Below are 19,373 nucleotides of genomic sequence, written 5' to 3'. Positions count from 1 at the left end.
GGAACAATATTGTGCAAGTTTATTTAAAAAAAAAAGAAGAAAAAGACTGCAAGATACAAAATAAAATAGTCTGATGCTACTTCAGACTACTGTGTGGAAATATTCTGCCATTAAAAGTAAACACAATGTTCCAACATGAGTAAATTCATTCAGAGAAGCGCGAGTGTTCCTGATGCCCTCTTTTGATCATCAACAGAGACTACACTGTAAGGTTGGAGCTCATGAAGTTGATGGATATAAATTACATGTTTGGTTACATATTCACATTAAAAGCAGTCACGTCCTCATCTATGTTGAGATTAAAGCCAGCAGGTCTATAGCCCACGTCTATTTACAGGCCCCTTAAAGCTGACAGCCCATCAGCTCCAATCAGAAGTCCTTTTAGTGTGAGCACAGTGAGATCTTGCATCACTTCCACCCCCCCCCCCCTCTCTCCCCGCCTGACTTTCCAGAGCGAGAAAAAAAAAAATCGGAGTCTTTTCTAAGCGAGACTCCCATTATGCTTTTAAGGAGCTCGACACAAGTGCAATCATACAACGAGAACGAAGGCTACGGTTAGACTGCGGAGAGGGAGAGCAAGAGACCTTTAAATTGTTCCAATGGGATACAAGATGGAGCGCTTTTACTTTTGATGCTCAGAGGCTGCGGCTGTCTCAACAATTTTTTCCTTCCCTCTCAAAAAAAAAAAAAAAAAAGGAAGCTTGCCACCTTTTCCAACACCCCCTTTGCATCCTTAAGAGTTCACTTAGCGGAGACGGAGGATCCTGTGAAGTAAGACACCCCCCCCCTCTCCATTCTCAATTCTGTTCATGCATCTCTACACCAGAAAAGCCATTAAAATTATGGATAAACAAGCTGAACAGTGCTACATCACATTCAAATGAAGAAAGGGTGTTTGGTATACAATAGGAAACATTTTATTACTAAAAACTTCTTATACTGAAGGTGCTCTTTCAGCAGCGTTTCCACAACTATTCTTTATTGAAATCACAAGATTTTTTTTTTTTTTAACCACTTACTTAAAACAAAACAAATCATACATGAAATGACAGTAACTATGGACTATATACAACAGTGGAAGAGAGGTGGGGTTGGCTTCAATCGGCCAGCATTGTTTGGTGTTTTAACACACTAGGCTCGTACAGGAGGCACTTGAATGTGAGAGCCTTAAGAGCCACGACCTAGCCAGAGTGCTGGAGGGAGAGGAAGGTTAAAAATGGAATCGACCGGCAACAGAAAACAATGACTACCTGCTTTAAAAATTAAGAAAAAACAAAACAAAAACTTTTTGTAAGGAGTCCATAATATGCATCTATTCCTTCAGCTCAGACCTCGAGACCCGAGGACTGGTTAGTGGTGGAGCGGGGAGGTTGTCGTCGTCACATGTGGGACACTGATGCACATACAGAGCATTTTTACAGGCCTGCACCACGCAAATCTATAGCACAAAGGGTGCACATTCAAAAGCATGCATCGCCCCACAATGAGCAATGTGGTTATAAAAGAGGAAAGGTGTGTTTATGTTAGGACGTCTGCAACTACGACAAAATTCAACTGTCTGCTGCTCGAGATTGTTAATGCAATAGACATACACAGTATTTACAGGAATCATATTTTTCTTTTAAACATCTGTTTCTCCGATGCCAGTTAAATTAAAAAAAGAAACTGTAACTCATTGGATATCAGGGAAAAGTTTACAGTGACAATTGAAGAAAAAAAAACAAACCTATGTTTTCAAGAATGGCTACCATTTCAATGATCTATTTACAATAAAACACAATTATGCATCCATAAACAAAATGAAGCTGAGGACGAAAAAAAAAAAAAAATCCATGACATTCTGAACAGTCTGTGAGTTGTCTGCCTCACTGCAGAGTTCTCGTCAGAGCAGGTTTAGTGGTTGGCTCTGTCTGTGTTGCTCTGGGAGTGTATGGTGTTCAGCGTTTCAGATCTTCTCCTGGATAAAGGGGTGCTGCAGAGCCTGGTTGATACTGATGCGCTTGGCTGGGTCCAGCATCAGCGTTCCATCCAGCAGGTCCTTCAGCTGCATTACCTTCTTCCTCTGGTCCTCAGGCAGCCGCTGGCCTCCTATCATGTCTGCCAGCAGGTCTTTGGTGGGGTTGATGGTGCTCATCACTGTCACCTTCTCCTAAAGGCGTTGAGCAACAAAAATATAAAACTTTTAAAACTGCTATTAAAATAGAGGGACATGTAAAAAAAAAAAGAAAAAGAATGGTTTAGAGGCAAGAAAGAACACCTTACCCTTTCAGTCACTTTGTCTACTTCAATGTACAAGAAGTTCAAATTCTGATCGAAGTGCTGGTCTTTGAACAATCCTTTACGGATCATCTGTGGAAAGAATCCAAAACATTGCATCAGTCTTCTTGAACAGTGCACAGTAGAGCAACACATCTCCCTTCATCTAGAAAAGGGGAAACAATCACTAAAGGAACTGAAATTATATGATGCAATTTCACCTTGTTGGGCATCTTGCCCTTGAGGTCCATAGCCAGCTTGAGCATGTGATTGTTGGAAGATCCAGGAAGCAGGATTTTGCCTGTGTAAAGCTCGTACAGAGTGCAGCCGACGGACCACATGTCGATGCCATAGTCGTACGGCTTTCCTATGACTGAGGAAGAAATTATGAGCAAACTTCAAATTTAAAACGAGCTGATTAATGGTGAATATTTAAAGAAAAGAATAAATAGTGGTACTTACTAATTTCTGGAGCCCTGTAAAATCTGCTGACCAGATATGGTGTGATGTCATTGTCAGCAACATGTGACGCCGAACCAAAGTCACACAGCTTCAGGATGGTCTTTGACTCGTTCACCTTTTAAAGACATGAATAGAAATCACACGTGGCACAACTACTTTGGTCATTCTGTGAGCCGATTTAAGATGACTGAGCATTTGAGTCATACCAGGATATTATCTGGCTTGATGTCGGCGTGGAGGATGTTGCATCGTTTGAGCAGCTTGAGAGCCAAGAAGAGCTGCTGGCTGTAGGAACGCACAGCTTTGATGTGAAGCCCAACATCTTTACCGTACTTCTTCAGCACCTCTCGCAAATTCATGCTACAAATGAAAAATTTACAAACTCATGAATTATGCTGAGGTAATTGATGAAAAGCACACCTTTCAAAATATGATGAAAATGAATGTGATGTCCTCTCTCTGAGTACCTTAGAGGCTCAAACACCAAACAAAGATGCTGCTTGTGGTAAAAGTGCCTGAAAAGGCGCAGGCAGTGGAACTTGTCATCGGGATCAGCGTCATTCAGCTTCTTGAGGAATTCCAGCTCTTTTAATCCGGTCTTGTGCCTGTTCAAACATACATCTTGTCAGGAGTGAAGCCATTACGGTATTTAAACAGATCAATAACTTTCACATATGAAATGCTGGCATTCATGGGAAGACTCACATGAGCTCGTTGTTTCGGATGATCTTGATTGCCACCTCCTGGCCGGCTCTGGCAGTGTCTCTGGCTCTGATCACATTGCTGAACACACCTTGTCCAGTGTAGCCATACACGTCGTAACGTTTGTCCAGCGTCTCCCCGATGTTCACTCCTAAACAACAACACAATTTACAAATGTGTAAAATGACTGAGACGAAGTCTCTCGTTGCACTTAAAAACAAACTTTGATGTGCGACGAACGCAAACAGGCTACAACCTTCATTCCTGGTGACATTAAACAAGCATAAAATGTCACCTTAACCTACAGTTAACAGAAAGGAAACACTTACGGTAGTAACCCTCAGCATCAGTCCAGTTGTCCCTGAGGTTGGGGTTCTCCTTGAAGTCCTTTCCTACACCTGCTGCTCTCATCCTGGCACTCTGCAGAAACAGCATGAAAAAAAACAGAGGTCAGTAATTCACTGGTGTGCCTCAATAATTTACACTCTTCTGAAGAACGACACAAAGACACAAATTAAAAATAAGTGAAGATTTTAAGATGCCCTACTGAGCTCAGTATTTAAATACTTACGTCAAAGTCTGCAGCAAACATGTCATCTGACTCGGTAAACATGTCTGGAGCTGAAGGCTTCTTCGGGTTAGATCCTGAGACACACAACAACAACAACAACAACAAATTATACCAGCAAAAGATGAGTTTCTGCTCATTCAGCATGTTGTAAAAAACAGTATATCTGGAACTTGTGTTTGATTCACATACTCTGCAGAGATCAAAACATGCTGCAGGTGGCAGAGACACCAGGCTTTGGATTACAAGCCAGCAACTGAATGAACACATGACAGAAAGAAACAAAATTAAAATCCCTGCATCACAAAACGCTGCATTTCTCACACAAACGAGCCACCAAATACCCTTTTAGACATGTGTACTTCCTGTACTGGACGTTTTTTAACATGCCCCTGTGTTAAAATGAAAATACCAAATTGTTCCAAACTGCAGGGAAGCAATATTAACGCAGCGTCCTAGCTCCAATTTCAAGTAATGTAAAAACGCTTTTTAATCACATTTCACGTTTATAAACTTGATTTGATTCATTTCTGCTGAAGGGACCGTGACAAAACCGAAAGAAAGAAAGAAAAAAAAACAAAAAACTGAAAAGTGCCATTTTGCTTTCAACAAAAATCACAGCCAGAAAACTGGGAACAGGCTGTCCAAAAGATTGCCATCTCTGACAGAAGGAGCTTTTAACTGTTAGGTTTCATCTCTCCGCCATGCTCACAGAAGACTGTGCTCTTCAGTGATCAAGTGGGCACAGGCAGCGACTCAAATCTCTTCTCAGAAAAATTTCAAAGGCTTAAGTGAGGGGTGGAAGTAAAGGAAGGACAGCGCAGAACAGTCTGTCGTTACCTGGGTCAAGCTGTCTCCTTTTTGCTAAGATAACACATGAAGGCACGTTTGTATTTGGCCTAAAACTGACCATTTTAAACGAGCTCTGTGTTTGTTATGTGTTTTCAGCGGTCACTGGTATTTAAATTTGGATTCTTCCGCTTCATATGCAAAACAAAAAACAAACAGTCGCAAAGACCAAATGCGTTGATTTAAACTGGTGGGAAATGCAATGCATTTCATATGTTAGCTATGGCAGAATCAAAACAATACAGATGGGGTCTCCCACTTTTAATTCATTCATTCTGCCTGTTTAACTTTATAATAAAATTCAGGAGCACATAAAGGAAGAGAGTATACTTTGTAGGATGTCAGGTCAGTATGCAGTGATGTAGTATGGCCAAGGACACATCAAAGAACACGCTGCTAAAAACAAGTGGCTCTAACACACCCAGACCTCCTGCAGTTCAAGCAATCAGACATTACTGTGTCCTGAATGCATTCACTTCTGTGCTTAAGCTGTCCACTTATGCTCAGATCAGCCAAAACACCTGCCAGTGTCAGGTGCGAAAAAGTAGATTTCAACCTCTGCAGTAGTTCTGGAAATAACATTTCAGCTAAAAAACATAAATAAAATACTAATAACAATTAAAAAAAAAAACCTCTCAAAGGCTTCTGCTTGCTCTTATTGTGACAAGCAGGTAATAGGGTAACATACAAGAGTCTTTAAGAGATTCAAGTCCTTCTCCATGCTAACAAGGAGAAGGAAAAGAACATATCTGCATCCTCCTATAATCCATTAGACTATTTTAAAGAGATCCCCTGAATTTGCAGCCAACCAGGATGCTCACAGCTGACAGTGTGGTTCATTCAGTTGGCCTTGTATGCTAACAGTCATCATTCTGATTGGAACATTACCATCTTTCTCCTGGGCGATGAGGTTGTGCTTGGCTTTGATGCTGGCCTCGAAGGTGTTAACGTTCTCGCGCTCGTACTCCTTCACGTCTGCGGCTACTCGCTCCAAGATGTCATCGGGTGAGGGCGAACGGCTACGCGTGCTGCTCTGGGGGCTGCTGGGCTCTGACGTCTGATTGGTGTCCTCGTTCACGATTTTGTACTTCTGTAAAGTGGAAAGAACAGCTGATGTAAGAAGGTCACTCATCAAATCCACTTATAGAAGTTACAAAAATTCCAGACATGAATTAGCGTGGGTATAAACAGACCTGGACGATGGCCATGCGCTGTTGGCGGCGCTGCTCAATGAGAGCTTCTTCATCTATCTCCTCACCATCAAAATCCTCCAAACTGCAAAAACATGCCAGAAATTAAAATTACAAAGGAAACACTTTCCTGTTAACGACTAAGCAACAAATCGTGCCCTGATGCATTAATGTGAAACAGGATATGATATCAGCTACAGATCATGGACGTCCTCAAAGACGAGATGGTAAAAATTGTCTTATTTCTAATCAATATCTACAAATGCTAAGGACTCAACTTTGTTTTGATTCATTAGTGCCAGCATTAATTCACCAAAAGCAGTTGATATGAATGGCTGCAGAGACGTACCACACCGTTTCACAGCAAATTTGAACTCTGTATGGCGAACCCGATCGGATCTTAGTTTTTATATCACTTTTACTTACACTTCCTCCTCTGAGGACTCCTGATCGACTTTCATGCCTTCTGAGAGACTTCCCTTGAACTTGTCTTCATCTCTGTTGCGTCGTCTTCTTTCCCGATCGCGGGACATTGAGCGTCGATACTGTCGGAGTCGACCATATCGGTCTCTCTCCCCAGACCTGTGAGGCACAGACGTGATGACAGGAATCATTATTTACTTCAAAAAGAAAAGAGGGGGGAAAGGTACTAGCAGACAGGGATATAAACAGAATTCATATCTAAACAACTGTTGGACCACCAAAAACTAATTAGAGAAACACAAGAGTTCTCCAGCGACTTTTGAGAACTGCTTTGTTGTGACTTGGGATAATGTCTTCTGTCACATGTAGACAAGTTGAGTGAAAAGTGAGCGGCCATCACCTCCGTCTCAGTGGAGACCTGCTCCGTCTGCGGGGGGAAGAGCGGGAGCGGCGGCGTGGCGATGGGGACCGTCGTCTTAGAGGCGAGCGACTCATCCTGCGGCGAGACGATGATCTCGGACTGGTATCACGCGATCGGTCTCTGCCTGGTCCAACATCTGCCCGAGAGCGCTTCCTGGAAGAACATAAAAAATAATATTTCAAAATCTGTCATAACTTTACTTTTGCGCCTTCAAGACTTTTTTTTCTCCGCAACTTTGGATCAGCATTTAAACTAAGTTAAATATATCATTATCTTCCAGTTTACAAAAAAATAAATAAATAAATCTTTAGCTTTTATAAATGAACACTCAAATATTTTACATTTTTGCAAACTCACTTTTATTCATCTGAAACTGAAAGACAATTCTGTCATCTGTCACAATCAGCTTATTATGGGAAACGTTGGAAAAGCCAGAGGTGTGCACTAACCTCAGTGGTGACTCCTGTCTCTCAGCATCTCGCCTCCTGACCTCTAGTGAGCGGCTACGGCGTCTCTGGGGCGAGAACCTAGTTCTGGATGGAGAGTGGCTCTGTTTTGATATCCTTTCTGAGGCACTAGCCGAAGGGTAGCGGGCATCTCTATGGCGAGGGGAAGCGCTGCGTTTCCTTGCAGGGCTGTGAGCCCCTCGTCTATGAGGGGAGCGGTTTTCCTTTCCTAAAGAAGTGTCCTTGGATGGTGACTTGGCTGGCCGTTTGTCCCGGTCAGCATCTGAGCGACTTGGCCGTTCTCGTCCAGGCGATCTGGACCGTCGGCTCACTCTTTCCTGGTTGGGTCTGTCATCCCGCTGCGGAGAGGACCGTTTATCAGTGCGGCCGACTTTCTGCTCTCCCCTGAAGCTGGAAGGAGAGTTGGACTTCCTTCTCTCCTTGGACCTATCAGTGCTGTGTGAACCCTTCCTGTCTTTTGACCTGCTCCTTCCTCGCCCTCTGTCTTTTACACCTGTGTCCTTGGTGCTTTTGGTCACCTTGTCCTGCTTAGACTCCTTGGCTAGCTTGTCTGCAGACTTACTCCGACTACGGCGTTTGGAGCTAGACTTACTGCCCTCTGTTGAGTCCCGTCTAGATTTGCCACTTTTTCCTCTGGGTGATATAGGTTTACCTGAGCTGCCCCTTTGTCGTGGTTCTCCATTTCTGAACCTTGCATCTCCATCCTCTTCAGATCCAGAGTTATACCCCTGAAGGATCAAACCCATGCCAGACTGAACTTTTCCCTCCATCAACTGGCTGTCAAGTTCAGCTTTGATCATGGCCCTCTGTTTCTCCAAATCCTCCAGCAAGGCCCTGTCATCCAGACTTGGATTTCCAGAAGAAGGAGAAGATTCAGCTTTTCTATGAGTAGAGGAGCCAAAGAGGACAGCGGCAGAGGGAGAGGAGCCCTCTTTGCGTTTGTGTTTCCTATGTTTGTGACGATGCTTGCGTTTGCGGTCCTTGTCCTCATCAGAGGCATGTTTGTGCTTTTTGTGCTTACTGCGATGCTTGTGTTTTTTCCGCTTGTGTTTACCGCTACTGCTGTGATGTTTGGACCCCTCCTCTGTCTTCTCGCCATTAGTTTCAGCCTCCTCCTAGGATGTGAACATACCAGGATAACAATCAATTTAGTTGACAGATGATCTCTGTAATTCTTAGTTATGGTGTAAACAGATATAATCTTGTTTTCTTTGAGTTTTTACCACCTAACCAACCTAGACTGTATTCAGAATGACTGATGTAGACAAAAAGTGTTACTAAATTTTGGTAAAAGTTGATCCTACAGCAAGTTATAGTAGCACAGTTTGGTATAGTCTGAGTTTTGTGTTAAAAGAGATGACACCACTTGATGGCATTGAGGTCCTCACATTGTCAAGCCCTACCTCCTCCTCCTCCTCTTCAGATATGTCGCCGCTGTCCTCATTTCCACTTCGTTCATGGCTTTCCAGATCTTGCTTCCTGTTTCAAAAAAAAAAATATTTAATTGCTTTAGTGCTAAATTATTTGGCTGACTGAAGTCAAAAGGAAACAAAGGTCTAAAAAATAGACACAACTGTGTCAAATATTGTTTTTGGACTGGTAGTAGGAACACACGACCATAGCAATGCCTGACCCTGAATGCAACTGATAACATCCCATAAAATGAGACGCACAGAGTTCTGCCATCTGTCCAAAATACTGACAGGTGCTTAAGTTTAAGTGTCTGGGATATAAAACACTATGATAATCAACTAAAAATTTCAGTTACACATCAAATCTTCTTGTGGCACTATTATTTTTTCCCCTTTAAATCTGGAAAAATAGGAAACTCTGTCCAATTATTATTTCTTTAATACACAATGAAGTGAACACGATTTACAGTAACAAACATCATACAACGTGATCAGTAGTTTTAATTTTAATACATGTACATAAAAAGATCATAAAGATAGCTATTCTTTCCTCGAGGTAACTTGCAGTCATTGTGAACATTTAGTCTAAAAATCAGTTCATAGCTTACACAACATTCATTTCCGAGTTTAACCCATCATCGCCCGAAGTGTACCATTTTAGGTAAGCGTAAGGTGTTTAACATCGGGCATACCGGGATTATATAACGTGGTCAGTTTAGCATGAAGCTGTAGAAACACTGATCAGAATCGCTCGTTGATGAGAGAGTGACACTCGGTAAATCCCCGTGTAACCTTCACTTGCTCCCTCTTTCTCCGAGCGAGACCGCCAAGATGATTTTCACTCATTAGCTCTGACATGCTAACCGTCTTTAGCAAAGTTAGTGCTAAGCAGCTACATCCACTGAATAATTTTTGCTATGCTAACTTACATTACATGATAGCTGCTTGGGAGCGAGTACAAACCTTACACTGCGTGTGGCTTAGCAGGTACACTTTATTGAGGCAAATACACACAAACGCGGATGAGGTACACTTCTACATGCTATCACCGAAACTTAGTGCTAGCCGCGCTGAAGAACATTAGCTAGCTAGCCAAGAACGTTAGCCTATCGTGAGCATGCCCCGGCAACAACGTGAACTTGCTACTCCGTTAGCCCCGGCAATGATAACACTTCCCTTCATATTCGACCTGAAAGAGGCCTATAACTTACTGCCACAAACTTTAAGTATCTGTAATTTAATAACTTACACGTGCTCGTTGCCATTATTCATTCTCCTGGACGAGATCTCCATCTCAACGTCGGCCATTTTCCTCAGCTGAGGGGGCTTTTTCTTCTTCGGCTACTTTCTCCACATGGGTACAATGATATCAAAATACTGACACGTTCCTCTGGTGTTTTGGCGGCGCATCGCAGTCAGAATTTGTGCACTGAAGTCTGTTCTTTGTCCACTAGAGTGTGTGCTTGTGTAACTTGAAATTTTCATATTAGCCACTTACGTCTTGATGCATGCTCAATCATCCAGGTAAGTAACGTTTACCTAAGTAAGTGACTTCTTCGAAGAAGTCACTTGGATGAGTGACGAAACGTTTCTCCCACAAAACGCTACGTCCAGATGAACAGAATCAACTTTTGGAGATTAGCCACTTACATTACACACAGACACCCCCTGCCCGAACAACTGCCAAATTAAAATATTTATAAATTTTTGGTAATTATGTCAAATTTTTCACCTACTAAGTATCTCGAAATTTCAAATTATTTCTGAGTGAAAAAATTGTAATAAGCAATTTGAAATGTAAAATTATTAACCAAAGTTTTTAAGTTGCAAATGTTGAAATTTCGTGTTATTATCTTAAAATGTCGAAATGCTAACGTACAAATGGAAAAATTGCAGAGTAAGATAGTGTTCTGAGATACGCAATTCAAGATATTAAGTGATTAACCAGAAATTTTAAGGTGCGTTACTCTAAATTTATATTTACTGTTTGTGTACTGTATGTGTTGTCCTGTATGTATATTTAAAGCGAGAGAATAGCTCTTTTAGCCAGTGTGACTGTTTTTAATGTGGCTTTTAATGATCTGCTATTTTGTATTATTCACACGTTTGTGCTCACTTGTCTGTATGCAATATAGTATTTGTTTTTTACTTGTTATATTATTATGTCGTATTAGCTTTTGCTGCCCTATTGGCCAGGCCTTTCTTGGAAATTAGATTTAAATCTCACCTGGATAAATAAAGGATAATAAAGACAAATGTATAACAAATACCCCACGATGTCCTTGATCTTATTTGAATTTTCGTATTTTTTCTGTATAAATAGATGGGCGACCTGAAGACTTGGATACAGGATTTTAAATGACCACATTGGCTATAGAAAGACTGAAAACATAGTCGTGCAAAGGACATGCTGTTGGAGCCTGTTCGGTCTGCTTTTACCACACGATGGCTCACGAGGTTAATTACAGGTGGATCATCTGTAGTGGTTCATGTGGTTGCTGAAAACCCCTCGTGCGCATCATGATTGCGCACCTCAGTGTGCGCCAATATTCAACAGAATGACACATGAATGATTACAGTTTTATCTCCAGTGCAACATTTTAACAGCAATGATTTTGCGGAAGTTACTTAGTATTATTGTGGTAAAAATAGAACAAGTAAAAGCGTGTCACTGTGTGATACTTGAGTTCTTTGCCTGAACTTCATTGCCTTTTATTTACAGTATCCTCAGGTCATTGGTCAGGTTCTTGTACCTTAGAGGAATGTGCTTTTTGTGTGAGCTTGTTAAGCCACTTAACACTGACCTACGAATCATCCAAACATAAAAAGACACATAGCACAAGGGATGAACCAGTATAGTGCCTACACATGACAGACAACTTAGCAAAGATATTTCCATACATCCTAGCAAACAATACAGAAATGTTCAGCGGTTCAACACTTCTACACACTTCTATAAATAGCCTTTTTCTTATGGTAGTCATCAGACCTGGAAAAACAAGAACAAGTCCAGTATCAGAAAGTGGTAATCCTTCTGAAAAGGGGAAAAACAGCATGTGACTCTGAAAGACAGAGTTAAAAAAAAACACCAAACACCACATCTGCTTTATCGTGTTGCCTCATACAAAATGCAAAATAAGGTCAGACGTGAGACATCATGTTCGCAACACAAAAAGTTGCGAGCTGTTCGGCGCACAGCTCTGTGAAACCGCATGACTTTCACGGATGCAAGCGCATTCAAGGGCTGGGCATTATCCACTTGTGACAGTTTTATATCAAGCAGTAAATTGTGGTATTGTGAGACACCTGTGGCTGCTCCACAACAGTGACGAAGTAATGGAAGCATGAAGACATAACGGCGTTAATGCTGACATCCTGGCAGATGGGATGAGATTTTCTGGCAAATGATGATACTGCAGATGGTACTATTATCATCATGTGTTTGATGACATCTTGATTTGTGTATGTTTGAGTACTCTGAGATTTTGTTTACAAGTACAACAAGCATATACCGAAAAATACCCAACGCGACTTGAGTTTTACTGGAACCCCTCTCACGTAAATCCACACTGTATGTACAGAGTATAAACACACAGAGCCTCGGGATGTAACTCACAGCCTGGGCCTTCTGCCGTGCAGCCTATCTCAGATTTATATGGTAAAGTTGCAAGCTGGAGGTCTCACAACTGATTAAAGTCTCTTTCACAGAGACATTAGATATTCCATTAGTTCACAGCCCCATCCCAGTGTGCCCAGTAAATCATGGCAGTATACAGTACGAGGCAAATGTTGTATACTCCATTCTGCCGTGCAATCTAAAGACCAGTCTGTCTTACATTGTATGATTTATGAGGTGTGTAACTACTTATATTGTGTAAAGCTTGAAGTTCTTGCCTAAAATAATTTCTGACACCTGCGTTTCATCAATATCATTTATCTTTTTTTACTGTATTCATTTGACTTAACAAAGCAGCTTAAGAACATTTAGTTTTAAGATACCAGAGTGTCCATAAAACTATGTTGTCAGGCCTTGTTCAGATGCAGGAAACTTTATTTTAACATTTCCTATTTCCTTATTTTAGGTTAAAAATCTGCTTAAATTTTACATCTGTACAACTGTAAATCTAGAATAAATCTGACTTTAATGAGAGCATATAGAACATATAATGTACCGTTTCACTGTTTGGCACAAGTGTCGAATAATAGCAGCAGTAAGCTGTAATGCTAGAAGCATAAGTAATGATTACATACTTTGAGAGAAGGTGCTGATCTCAAGATCCTGTTTCAAGTCGAGAAAGTCCGAAGCGTCCTGGTGATTGCTGCTATATTTCGATCCATACCCATAAATGATGAGACCCTTAATCAGAACATTTGTCACAGAGTTAGAGCCAGATTGGATAGGGCTGTGAACATGCCAGCTACCCAGAGGCAAAGCCAAGATATTGTGAATGTTCCCCAGTGGCTAGCTGCAGTATATGTCAAAATCCTAAGAACCTAAGTTGAACCAGTTCATTTATACCAAATTTGTTTTCCTTCATATTTAGTGATTATGTCTTTTAAAGCTCCAGTCTTCATTTTTCTAGGGATGCTTTTGATTAGCATTTTGATGCTATTTGATCAGCATCATTGTGATTACAGAGAACAACATATGCAAAACAAGCTGCTGATGAAAAATGTGTTTCATCTTGTGAGAATACTTGTTTAAAAGGTCATAATGCACATATGGGCTGATCAACCACATACTGATACATGGACATGTTGTTACCTGTATTATTCTCTGACTCTCTTCCACAGCCTGTCTTTATCCTGTCTTCCTTCTCTCACTTCAGCCGCTCACAGCAGATGGCCCCGCCCCTCCCTGAGCCTGGTTCTGCCAGAGGTTTCTTCCTGTTAAAAGGGAGTTTTTCCTTCCCACTGTTGCCAAAGTGCTTGCTCATAGGGGGTCATATGATTGTTGGGTTTTTCTCTGTATGTATTATTGTAGGGTTTACCTTACAATATAAAGCGCCATGAGGCAATAGTTGTTGTGATTTCACGCTGTATAAATAAAATTGAATTGAATTGTTAGCATGGGTAAAAACTGCACCTTTGCACAGTTATACAATCACTGTGCTTTAAGATCTGCAGCCACATTACTGATGAATGGACATTTCACAAATAAAGGCACACTGACACAGTAGATCTGATTCATGACTGCAACTCGTATTTCCCTGAGAAAAAAACCCCAAGCAGACATTAAGTCTACCTTGACTGTTCAGCTCTCTGCTCGTTGGGCTTTACTGGAGACACAATAAGGACGGAGCCATAAAACATGGGGTCCAACAGATGCTCGCTGAAGACAACCGCAGTCCATTATAGAGCCTGTTAAAGACACTCAGGCAGTTTGCTAACCTGCTGTCACCCTAGCCTTTGCACTCTTCACTGGGTTTTGTCTGCTGCTGCTGCAGACAAAGATAGAGTTATAGCTCAGAATGACTTCCTCAATGTGAAGCTTAGGCAGCTCTTCTAAATAAAAGAAGAACGCCTGCTCCTATCAAGCAGATGTCATTTGTTGCCTGACAGATGTATCCATATTTTTTCTTTCTCGTCTTCTTAACAGTTTTGCTTTACGAGCCTCTTTTGTTTACTTTTCTGAGAGAATAAGGGCTGACAGGCAATTTACAAGGGCAAAGAAGTGGGTTTGGGAGTATGAGCTAAGCATATTCAGTTGATGTTTGCTTTAAAGGATGAGAACAACCAGAAAACCCCCTTCTGAAATCAAAAACAGCTCAGACCAGTTGGGGCAATGGACATTAGGTGTGTTCCACTGTGCACTGCAAATGCCTGATCAGTACTGGGATCTGGAAATCTTGGAATCAGATTTTTTGTGCCGTTTTGGGTGGAGTGCCATTTCCATGGTGTGGGGTGCTTACTTTGCAGTGTTTAGGTGGGTGGCATGTGTCAAAAAGACATCCACATGAATACCAGGAGCCTACTGGATTGAAACAGAAGGAACAGTGTTATTCGTCATTGGTTTCATTTTTAGGTTTATACTAATTTAAATTAAAATCAAGAAAGTCTTGTACCTTCAGCCAGACTGGGCGGTGACTTGAAGTTAATTGTGGACGTTAAGACCATCAGTGTGGGTGCAGGGTGTGGCAGAGAGGAGAATGTCTGTGAAGAGCTAACAAATTAGAAAACAGGAGTTGCAGAAACCCTTAATTTTACTCCTCTCAAGTGCTTAGTTAAGCATAGCTGTAAAATTGCATATGGGTGACAGTCAAAGCCTGTAATGGCGATATTTAAGCAGTGCTGTAGGTCCAACAGCTGCGTCACAAAATAAACAGTGTAAAACCACCCAGGTTACAAAGTGGAACTAGTGTACTGTATCTTATAATACTGCCTAATTCATGTGAATTCTTTTGAACCTAAACTTGTATTTATTGGGTGTGATCATCATTTAAAAAGGTTGCAATCACAAGCTCCTTTTCATTAAGGGCGCGTACACGCATTAGATACAACACAGACATGGTAAAACTAAAGTACACCCTCAGATCAATCGATTACACCATGTCATTATTTATTAAACAAAAACCAAGCCAAATGAAGCAGAGCGTGAAAAATAACGTCTTTGTTCACCTCAGGTTGAAGTTACCCAATTTCAAAGCCTTGACAGTTTTTTTATGCCCTCGTTTGCAAAATCTTAGAGCTGACAAATGATGCTCTTTGTTTTTACCGTGTAGTTTTAAACTGTTAAAAACACTGAGATTACCTTGTATAATCATTGCTACTGTCTCCCTAGATCAGACTGGAAGCAAAGAGAAACAGAAAGCCAGGCTTTAACCAGAATTAATAGTGATGGCCCGCTTGAAGCTGACGCTCCGGAGCGTGTGTCGAAAAAAACAACACACTGGTTCAGAAGCACTGTGTCGAGGCTTGCTTCGTTTGGCAAAAGTCACGTGACCAGTGACGTCCGAAGCTTCATTACGTACGTAACTGCTTCGGTACCTGATTCAAACAGATATAAGGAAGTGAATCATCCACGGGATTCGTGGAGTGTGTTGATGGTGACAGATAGCGACGAGGTGATCATTCCACTGACAGATATGGAGCCAGCGAGGAAGAGAGGACGTTCTGGCGTGTGGGAATATTTTGAGTTGATTTTGCTCAATTCATTTTATCTGCCGAAGTGAAAAACTTGAAATGTCCAAAATCATGTTTTCATAATGTAAATATCATTACAGCATATGACTTTAGGAACACTTCCATGTGAATTAAAGCTGATGAAGACTACAAAAATGTATTTGACACTATACGTACATGACATTGCTACACAGTTTAGAAAATCATTTTGTTTATTGTTTTTAGGTGATAGTCTGCAGGACCCAGGAATACCTGCATATCTACCAACTTGCAGTGTAGTTCCTGCACTCCACAGCCTCTTCTGTTCCATGCAAGTGGATTTTCTCCAGGGCAGGAGAAACTATTTCTAAGAAAAGAAACAGACTCAGCCAGCGCACAGTAACACTAATCCTCTTGTTAACTGTAAATAACAAAAGGGCTACCTTACATAGATCATGTTTTTACTTTGCAAGTTCTTGATTAGGGGTGGGTTTTGATTATCGCCTTTCTGATTACAATCCATGCTAAATTGAATAAAGTGATATTGATTCATTAAAATCCCGTGTCGATTTGTAAATTAACGTTATTATGCCTGAAACGCCAGCATCTCAGGTTAAACCTCACAACATGTCGTCAAACACCATGCAGCTAAAACAGTAACTGGGAGCAGGTTTACGGATTCTGCATACAAACGTGAACACAGAGCGCGGACCCGACGCGTCAGAGTCAGATTTTGGTGCGTCGGCGGGTCCGCGCTGTGTTTGCCTCTTTTTTTTCCCGCTGGCTTCTGCAGCTGCAGGTTTCATAACTCTCTGTTTACATCTCTAATTAAGTCTCACATGTGTCAGCTTTCTTTTAATAGATACGAAATTATGGATATATACTGTTAAATGATCAGACTTGTAATATTTCTGACTGAGGCAAAACTTTCCAGATTCCAATCAAATTGAATCGGATCCTGTATCGAATCAAAATGATTCTACAAATCAGTGACGATGCAGCCGTACTCAGCTCCCTAAGCATTTTCCCTTTCCAGTTCACAATCAATCCCACCCCTAGGTCAAAAATATGTATAGGACAATTGGCCTAATCTAATATTTTGTATGAACCTGTCCAGCTGTCCAGTGATTAAACGACAAGTAGATGGAGGCAGGACTTCACAGCAGGGGCATACTCCATAATGTGCTGTGCATTATCATATGTATATTATATATATTGCTCACTTATTGTATTTACCAACATCAAGGAGTTATGAGCAAAGAAAGGCCACCATAGTGCATGTTTAAATAGGGAAAGTTTATTGATCAAAATGTATTACGCAAATACGCATTACATTTTTTTCAGCCCCCCAATCGAGAAAACAAAACCAATTACATGTTCAAAGCAACGGAACGGTGGCCCAATATCAGAGAGAACTCCACTCTTGAGTGAGCAGTGATAAATGAGCAGTCCGTTTTATTTTGCAGATTCAAGCTGCTCTTCAAAATTTTCACCACCAGATGTCACCGGAGAGGACTGTGTTGAAAAGCTTCGAGTAATGAACCGTTTTTCAATACAAGCTTCAGTGCTTCGGAAAGCTTCATTTGGCCATCACTAAGAATTAACATAGTGTGGACAGACTAGTTGATTCCCTATCACTGTTTCCTGGCTCCAGCTATAATTACACTGTGATTATATTTAATGGAGCGATTTCATCTCAATATTCTTGTCTAAATGATTTCAAGAAAGGAAAAAAAACAGCTTTGTTCAAACCTTTTTGTCCTGTGAGGACACTGAAACACAAACATACCGATGATATGTCATTCATGCATCAGACCAGGGGTCCCCAACTCCAGGCCTCGAGGGCCGGTGTCCTGCAGGTTTTAGATCTCACCCTGGGTCTACACACCTGAATCAAATGATTAGTTCATTACCAGGCTTCTGGAGAACTTCAGGACATGTTGAGGAGGTCATTTAGCCATTTGAATCAGCTGTGTTGGATCAGGGACACATCTAAAAACTGCAGGACACCAGCCCTTGAGGCCTGCAGTTGGGGACCCATGCATCAGATAAACCAAAGCCGATCAATCCCTCCTGCGGCTTCCCTCACAGAGCTTTGGCATTCTCATGACTGTAATGGGAGACAAATGTGCTAGAACGTGGCTTAAACGGTCTGTAAGAGTGAGTAGGCAAATCTATTTTTCCATTTAAAGTTTATGCTTTCAGAGGAATTTCGTATATTGGAGCGAGGTATTGGGGTAGAATGTGCTGACTCTATAAATGTGGCCAAACCACAGATTGAAGCCCTGCTCAAAACAGACGTATCCCATTATTACACAAGGGGAGAAGGGGCTTTCTGATTATACCGAGGTGGTTTATTCAAGTAATATAATCATTCGTGCTTAAAATGAAATATGTAGCTCGTAGCATCTCCACACTTGGCTTATAGCTGAGAAAAGAAACCCCTAAACTCTTTTTCAGTAGGAAACTTGACAGAATGGCAGCACAGCGAGTTGTTTTCTAACAAATTAAAAGTCTGACATGTTCTCTGATTTATTTTTAACTTTTGAAACATTTTGTTTTTAGTCATTTCCAATCTTAATAGGTTGGGCTATTTGCTAAGAATATATTTTTAGCTAATTTGCAATAGTAAAAGGCAAAACAGCCCAGTTGAACCTGGTTTAGGTGCTCAACATTCATCCCAAATGAAGTTAAAATGCTAAACTGTGATGAGCATCCTAACTTGCATCTTAGCATATAGGTGTTTTTGCCTATAGTAGCATTTGGATGTGAAAGAACTGATGGCTTGTCTGCAGACTCTTGTTTTACTGCAACTCACTTTTGGTTTTGTATAGAAGTAATCAAAGCAAAAAATGATGGACACAAATATGAAATGTTTTTAAAAATGGCAAAAAAGTTAATATCACTAAACCAACTAATACAAATGTAAAAAGTGGGTTGACATTCAAGGAGACAGAATGTATCTACTTGAAATACCACCCAGGCTAATAGGTGAAATGTTCCTCTCACCTTTCGCCTCTGCTGTCCACTGGTTATCAGCAATGACAACTTGGCTCTTATTGATTCCTGTGTGTTTTGCATGTGTCATTCTGACACAAGGTAACCCCGTCTGTGGATAGATTTCTGCAACACAATAGTGCTGTAGTCATGCAAAACAAACTCTCCTCATAATAAAGACTGGGTTCTGCTGATGGGTCTGTCCTATGAGCACCGAGTAAAGGAGGCCAAGAGCAGGTGTTTTTCTCCCTACATGACAGCCTGGTATCAGTGTTTTTACACTGGCACTTTTTTTTTTTTTTTTTTTTTTGTAAATTTCCCTCTATTTCATGTCTATTTGGTGTGTGAGCGTGAATTTGGACACGTCTGTCTGGTTATTTAAACACGATCAGACATTAGAGGTGTGCAACATAACCTTCATATTAATGTCTGGCCTCTAAAAAGCTAAAGAGATGGCTAACTGAGACTGTTACATTTCAGGATGCCTTTGCGAACACTTATAGATGAAACAACATGGCACGCCTC

The 19,373-nt window shown here is 41.1% G+C and overlaps 1 protein-coding gene and 1 long non-coding RNA gene across 3 annotated transcripts; both read right to left on the bottom strand.

The window, feature by feature from the left end:
- Positions 1–894: 894 nt before the first annotated feature.
- prpf4bb (pre-mRNA processing factor 4Bb) lies at positions 895–10,147 on the bottom strand. 2 transcript variants are annotated; one of them, XM_080865788.1, is made up of 16 exons: positions 10,000–10,147; positions 8,727–8,817; positions 7,321–8,453; positions 6,851–7,024; positions 6,454–6,609; positions 6,031–6,112; positions 5,726–5,927; positions 3,992–4,065; positions 3,750–3,840; positions 3,424–3,571; positions 3,186–3,323; positions 2,925–3,078; positions 2,719–2,833; positions 2,478–2,629; positions 2,263–2,349; positions 895–2,149 (listed from the first exon to the last, which is right to left on the bottom strand). In XM_080865788.1, exons 1-16 carry the CDS (start codon positions 10,056–10,058, stop codon positions 1,946–1,948), a joined length of 3,060 nt encoding a protein of 1,019 aa, XP_080721914.1. In that variant the 5' UTR covers positions 10,059–10,147; the 3' UTR covers positions 895–1,945. The 2 variants fall into 2 exon arrangements, with proteins under 2 accessions (XP_080721914.1, XP_080721915.1); XM_080865789.1 differs by having other exon boundaries at positions 8,742–8,817; positions 10,000–10,146.
- A 2,969-nt stretch (positions 10,148–13,116) lies between these two features.
- Positions 13,117–15,633, bottom strand: LOC308386330. Its single transcript, XR_013969774.1, has 3 exons — positions 15,502–15,633; positions 14,816–14,913; positions 13,117–14,724 (listed from the first exon to the last, which is right to left on the bottom strand). It is a non-coding gene; the product is annotated as an uncharacterized lncRNA (long non-coding RNA).
- Between the last annotated feature and the right edge of the window lie 3,740 nt (positions 15,634–19,373).

This window comes from Rhamphochromis sp. 'chilingali' (assembly GCF_963969265.1).
Source record: "Rhamphochromis sp. 'chilingali' genome assembly, chromosome: 18".
In the NCBI taxonomy this organism is placed as follows: domain Eukaryota; kingdom Metazoa; phylum Chordata; class Actinopteri; order Cichliformes; family Cichlidae; genus Rhamphochromis; species Rhamphochromis sp. 'chilingali'.
This window is presented reverse-complemented; position numbering and strand designations above follow the sequence as displayed.